This window comes from Ruditapes philippinarum, unplaced genomic scaffold, assembly GCF_026571515.1.
Source record: "Ruditapes philippinarum isolate M1 unplaced genomic scaffold, ASM2657151v2 ctg2567_1_1_1_1, whole genome shotgun sequence".
In the NCBI taxonomy this organism is placed as follows: Eukaryota; Metazoa; Mollusca; class Bivalvia; order Venerida; family Veneridae; genus Ruditapes; species Ruditapes philippinarum.
This window is the reverse complement of record NW_026856400.1, coordinates 194,340-201,890: the sequence shown is the minus strand read 5'-3', so window position 1 is coordinate 201,890 and position 7,551 is coordinate 194,340. Positions and strand designations below refer to the sequence as shown.

Genomic DNA, 7,551 nt, shown 5'->3' with positions numbered 1-7,551 from the left:
ATTCTTACTACGGTATACAAACATTTATTTCCAAGAAGAGTAGCACACAGGAAACCTGTAACAACAATGGAAATATACTTTTTTACAACATGTAGGTAGCAAGCATAGACAAAAAAATTATGATTGAAAGTTTTTTCAACTATTTAGTTATGATTTGTTCGATTAAGAGTTTGGTTTTATTTTAAACAAAAGAATCAAGGTGAAATGACTTGACGTTTGATAGTTTGGAGAAGTTAATTCATGTGCATATTTCATAACTAACAGCAAATTTGCCATAACAAAAACATACATTTCTTTTTATTATAATCTTAACATTAAAATAGAAATTAGCATGGTTTAATTGCTGAATAAGATGTTTTTATGTGTGACCTACACAGCCACGTACATGTATTTACATTTTTGTCTGCACTCTCCAGGGAGAGGCTAGGGGGGAGGGGGGGGGGCAAGCTCCCAGATTATGTCATATCCTGTTGAAAACATGCCAATTCCGTGAAACACAAATGAAAACTAAATAAATTCATTTGAATTTTCAAGAAAAAATGAAAAATGGGAAAGTGTACAGGACAGGATCCTAAAAATGATAGTATTTTAAACGCTAAATAGCCATTTTCATTTCATTGCAAATAATTACTGATTAAGCACTCTTTATTCATGTAATAAACGTCTAACTACAACATTTTAAAACTCAAGGTTGCCCTTTTTTAAATAAATGAAGTAAAACAATACAATATTAGTTTCCGAAGTAAAATGTACATAAACTTAACAAGCTGGTGCTATAGTCATACACGCACACGCTGATACACCATTAAGGACTCTAATTCACAGATTAGTGTTTTGTTTTTGCTCTATACGTTTTGTTTTTCGTCTTTTTACAATCTTACTGTGCATGGTTCCACAAATACTGCACTGACTTCTGGAAATAGTATTTACAAAGACATAATATAATTTTATTTCCTATTTAACCTGTATTAAAAAACAAACAAACAAACAAAAACGCTTATGGTTTAAAGAACTTGTACTAAGTACAATGAAACAAAGTTTATTATGGCCGAGTTTTTATTACTTTATATTTACAAACAAGCTATATTTCAAATGAGTTATAATATTTGAGAAATTGATTTAAATATTGTTTATGTTATTAAGGAGATCCTGAAGAGGTTAAACGTAATATGTGGCGCTTGACAAATCTCATATAGAAAGATGAACAGATGTTGTAATTGTTTTTTTAGATATAATTATGTGTATTCGTCATCCCTCCCTATCAAACATTATAGATATAAATTGTCATTTAACGTGAACTTTCTACATTGTAAGACGGACTTATTTTGGAAATTGAAAGATAAAAAAAATCATAGGTTGGTTGAGTGTTAGATCAAGATACATATTCGGAAAATATAGAGGTGAGTTATTATAATTCTGTACGAAACGTTCGAAATAATAAAAGTTCACATCAAATCCCTTTTAATCAGAGTGAGATACCGTATTTTTAATCATTTACTATGTTAAAAAGACCGAATTTATCTCTAAATTGACCAAATGTCTCAATATTGAAAATATTAATAACGGATAATGTTGAGAAAATTATACAAGAAATTCTATGTTTTATCTATTTTATTTATTTATTTATTTATTTTGAGAAGCGATGTTCTAAAATCATTTGTCGGCAAAGTAAAACGGAATAAAGCATTTGTTTTACAAACAGTCTTTCGATACTAGTGACGTTTTGTTAATAGTTTTTATAATTTTAAGTACAGGCCGACCGCGATTGATAGATAATAATGAAAAATAACGGATATTTGAAACGAAATACAAAGAATTGCTTCATTAATTTATTGTTCAATTTGTTTACAATTTCATATCATACAACGGACGTAATTATGTAGTGCCATATTTTATGTTTTAGAAAATTGTATTTAGACAAGTGCAGAAAAGACATGGATTCGGTCAAAATTATGCTTGCATTTGTTCTACTTTCTTATACAATGATTGTCAATGGGACCCCAGTGGGGGATTGTGCATTTATTTTATGCTTTTATCCAATCGATTGTGACAAATCACCACCAGCGAACGGACTATGTTGTCAAAAATGCAAAGAAAGCAAAGGTAGGAACACTGCGAAGTTGTTACAACGTTCCGTAAAATGTTTTTGATAGATGTTTAAGAATACATTATAAATGAATACAAAGTTAGGTTTTCACAACAATATAGCAAATTTAGTTTAATCACGCGAAAGGGCGAAATTTATTGAAGTAACTAAACTGAATGAAAAAAGTTAACCAATCGTAAATCTGATAAAATTTTGCTTTATGCAAAATAAAAATACATGATTATATTCAGAGAAACGAAATAAATATGTACTTAAAGATGTAAGATGCAAAAGCCTGTACACAGAAAAAAGAATTTAACTGTCAGACACAAGTAAGACTAGAGAATGTGTTATTGTGATAATCATTGCAATGGCAACATCCTTTTCCATAAAAAATATTTCTGTAAATGAATGCTCTGTATAAATAATTACGAGTCTAGCTTATACAAGTACTATATAATCGCAATTAATAGGCCAGCATTATTTTCCTTAAATAAGACTGACATACTATTACTTGAAAAAAAAAGAATTATAAGCTTTACAAAAATAGACGAAGTACTAAATTGCTTTTCAGAAATTCCCTTTGAAATGTCTATGAAATATAATGGTATGTAAAAATAATTGGCATGTCCCCTATACGAAACAATTCAAGTGATAATGCATTTCATACGTCCAATATACTGATGATCTAATAAATTAGGTTTCACAGTTGGCCTTCATTTACATTATTAATTTCACTCGTATGTAAGACTTTGCCTTGTCACGACCTTTGCACCTAATGAAGGGTTAATAAACCTACATATTTTATAAGCTGTCATATACGCAGTATAAATGTATGATTAATGTATTGATTTAAGATGCGACATCAGGTAAATAATTATTTTCTGAAGCGGAGGCATATCAATGTTAAGAAATATTGATAAAAAATAATGTTAAATAGCTATGTTAAAGGCTTATGCTACAGTTACATGTAGACATATAAGCTGATGAAACCTTTGTTATAAAACTATATAAATTCTGCACGATTTTAGAGTATAATAACAGAAAAAAATCAAACAAAAATTTTGGAGGATTGGGAAGAGGATAGGGGTTACCATGTTCATTAGCCAACGGTCTGACCTTGAAATTGAATGTTTTGCTTTTTCAGTTTTCCCTTGAAATATTTTGTGTTATGTAAGATAGTTTCAATATTGGTTCTTATTTTGTTAAAGTGAGTGAGTAGCAATATTTCTGGTTCTTTTATATATTTTTGTTTTCTGACATTTCTATCAAGTACTGGTAGCAATGCCTACAGCAGTAAAATACCACAAAGCTACAGTCAAGATATATGTATCATACGGGGGGGGGGGGGGGCGAGTTTGCTCGTTATTATTCCGAACACAACTTGTTACCTACTAGATTGTAGTCAATAGCATCAATTTGTGTGCATGATCATTGGCTCAAACTGGCGTATAAGAATAACTAAAATTCTGGAAACAAAGTGATCCCTCGGAAGCATTAATCACAACAAAATAACATAAGAATTGCAGTTAATATCATCTATAATATGCAGCATTTAAAGGATCAATCTTCAATCAAGTTTTACCAGAATTGAAGAAAACAGTGTCCTTGTGAAAGAGAGGCAAATTCACTCTGTCAAATGTAGGTTCAATACTGATGAGCTGGATACATTAACAAATTAGCTATTGATACTTCAGGTAACTCTTGTACCTATGAAGATGGTGAAGGTAGTGAAAAAATAAAAGTAAACATTCCGGACGGGAAGAGCAAAATGATAGACTGTAATACGTGTACCTGCAGTGACGGCGTGCTTGCATGTACCGAGATTGCTTGTGGTAATTTATTTTGTCGATTTTTTAAAAATAAAAATATACTTTTTACCATAAGTAATAGTAAATAGTATATGCTTAATAACATTTCTCAAATGTAAAAGTTGTTGAAATAGTCTTTTATGATGTAAAAACTCTATAACCTTGGTAGGATACTGCCCAACGGTATGATTTTAACTTTAATGATAAAGCAAAATGCTTTTCAACTTAAAATACTCACATTATTATATGAATTGTGCAGTTTGCCTCTTAAAGTTAAAGTGTTGTCGATTGGGCCATATACAGTCAATGCACATAATGAAAGCATGCACAAAAAATACAAGCTTTAACATGTGTTGCTAAAGTTGGTTTGTTTTAATACAAATTTCATTTGATTGTCCAGAAATATATGTTAACTAAGTTGTTTTATTTATGTATTTCAGTGTAAACCTGAGAAAAAAAAGTTGCCATTGATGTTGACCTGAAACGAAAGAAAAAATATAAACCTTTATTTCTAATACTTCTTGAATCGATATTGAAACGATTATTACTGAACTTACGTTTTTTATCTATTTGTACAGAACATATGTTTAGTAGTTCACAATACCTCTGTTAAGTACATTCCAACAGTTTCCTTAGATCCTTATTGATATATTAATATATATATTGTAAAATTATTATAAGAAAAAGCTTAATGGCGGAATAAAATTTAAAAAAAAAAGATAACCGTATTGTTTTTATTTTTTTTATTCTCCCACATACAGTCACAAGATAAGGACGATAAATAAGGACGATAAAGTATACATTAATTTATCATATCTGAGTAACCTGTTAAAGAAGTTATCTTTGAAATAGATAAACAACCACTTTTACAACAGAAACAGTAAAGAATAATTCTAAATATGACCCTATTAGGGTTTTGCGTTCGTTGAAACAGTTTCAAAATTACAAAAAAGAAAAACAAGCAAAAAAGTATTTTCCACTGCCTTATATACATGCACACACACACGACCACGCACGCACACAAATGTATACATGCATACTGCTATAACTTTACAGTTTATTTCAGAGTTTTGTAAAAGCATTTAACATTTTGATCTAGGAAAAAATCCAAGATGTGTTTCTAAATGAACTGTTGTCTTTCTGGGGTGTACCTTACACTTACGTATTCACGTACACATTATTATATAAATGCGTTATTAATAATCAAAAATGCATCTAAATTTTGAAATTGATATCAATTAATCACATCAATAATCATATGACATATTATGAACACTTAACATGATCAACTGAGTAATTTATAAATGTTCGGGATTTCATTTATTTGGTGTCTTTTGGTATGCACATGCTTTTTCCGGGATCATGGATGTTACTGGTAGTCCCGTCATTTTGAACTAAACGTATAAAATAGGTTTAAACATGCCTCACTACTACTTATAACAGACTTCATCTACTATCACAATACTACCACTACCAAGGAAATGTCGTAAGAAAATGTGTTAATTAGTTTCAAGAAATAATATTAAAGAGAAAAAGTTTAAATAATAAAAATCAAGTTCGATATTTTATTTAAAACTATCAACGATTAGACCAGGCTTTTAAACAATTAGATTTCTTATTAGATATACAATGTCTATTCTAAGTATGATTTTGAGTCTAAAACGTTCATCAAAATTGAACCATATTTTCTCCTGTGTATTTGAAAGGGAAATGACTCAGAAATCAGGTAAACCGATACGCTGTTATACATCACCTCCCCTGAATATGAAACAAGGACATAGTTGCACTCAATATGAGTGGTAGATAAAATGACTCCCTGGTCAATGGATAAGGATAAGCAACCTTATAACACAAAATTATATCATATAATTTATTTGGGCATGCGAACTCTGAGTGCCTGTTTCTTTGAGGAAGTGCACTTATGATTTTGGCTGCTAATTGAAAAAATTTATTATTATCTTTTACAAGGGCGAAGAAGGAACATTTATTTTAGCGGTGAGAATTTTCAATAAATTTGCATGATTAAAGCAGATTGATGAAAAACATGTGCGAGTCACTATCCCCAGTTGTGATCTAAGTGCCCCTGAAAATTATTTTCTACTATTTTATGTCACTTTCAGGTGAGGACAACACAACATCAATCATACCAATATTTTTTTCTATTTCAAACTATTATTGTTACTTTATGTTCAGTCATTATGCAACGTTTTAAACAATTTTATTTGTATATATTTTGCTAGGCTTCATTGATTAAACATACAACATATTTCTTTATAAAAGCAGCATAAGAAATAACAGAACACAATCTGTTGCATAGAATTTCAGAAAATATTACACAATGACACCGCATAAAGTAACAAACATCTAATTAAAATCATATGAGATGAGTGTTGTCACAGTTTTAAGTCTTAGGTCCAACTTCTTTTTTTTTCAATTTGTTTCATTACTATTACTACTTCTAAAAATACTTATACCACTTCATCTACTACAATCACCACCAAGAAAATATCGGAAGAAAAATATTTGTATAAGCAAGAGCAAATATTAAAATCATTTTCTACAGTCCTAGGATAATTCAATCCTTAAAAAGTTGTAATATTTTAATATGAAGAGTAAAAATTAATAGTGATTTTAAAAATAAAAAGAAAAGAAAAATATATGTTGACGTCATGTATTTATTGTAAGTAAAATGTCAGTTTCCATGGTAACCTGTCAAAATAGATGATTCTGAAACGTTAATCTTTTCAAAAACGGACGTGTTAGATAATATCCCTTTCACCTATATAATTGAAAAGGAAATCAGTAAGTTTTTAAGTAAAAGGAAAGTCGGTTAATGTGAAAAAAAGACAAAGTTGCACTCTAAATGAGTGGTAGATGAAATGACTACGTGGTAAAAGGATAATAATAAGTAACCGGAAAACACTATGTCATATTAGTATACATACTTAAATAAGGCATGACAAACCTAAATGAATCTTTTTTCATTTAGTTTACCAAACCCTGATAAAACATTGAAAATTAGCACATAAATGTATATCCATAAGTATAGAACGTTCCATTTAAGCACGAAAGAAGGAAATCAAAACTTCATTAGATTCTTGCTGAGGAATCCCAGTAAACAATACAAGTTTTAATAATACCTCCAATATTCCCCCCGTGAGTTATCAGATTATGAAACAAAATACTTACATGTCACGTTAAACCCACGGCAATTGTCAAATTCTCAGAAATTTATCGACAGAGAATTTATTTATGTATATTGGTGCTGTTTTTAGTTTTTTGTGTTAGACTTCATACTAAAAAGTACATATATTAATATTTTCAAGCACCAGTCAATTGATTGTTCATAAATGTGGAACGCCATGAACGTGCTACGTTGAAGATTCCATCTACGAAAATTGTAAACTTCCAAATTTGACAATTTTCATATTTGAAGATATACTAAGCTCATCCTTGAGTAAAATATTTTGATCATGGAAATTAATTCTTACCGAATATGTCTCATTTGAATTAAATAATGAATAAACTATGTATATGAAGACATATTTGAAGACGATTGCTATATTATATAAAATAGATTATAACATTTAGTTTGTTGTAACTTTTGAGGTGGATCACTCCAAAAGCCTGCACAATGAAGCGCAATAACTGCCC

The 7,551-nt window shown here is 29.7% G+C and overlaps 1 protein-coding gene across 1 annotated transcript; it reads left to right on the top strand.

The window, feature by feature from the left end:
- The first annotated feature begins 1,245 nt into the window (after nt 1-1,245).
- LOC132746386 (kielin/chordin-like protein) lies at nt 1,246-4,427 on the top strand. The gene is made up of 4 exons (XM_060735506.1): nt 1,246-1,400; nt 1,904-2,103; nt 3,784-3,921; nt 4,338-4,427. The coding sequence occupies exons 2-4, from the start codon at nt 1,935-1,937 to the stop codon at nt 4,340-4,342; spliced, it is 312 nt and encodes a 103-aa protein (XP_060591489.1). The 5' UTR covers nt 1,246-1,400; nt 1,904-1,934; the 3' UTR covers nt 4,343-4,427.
- Nucleotides 4,428-7,551: the final 3,124 nt, after the last annotated feature.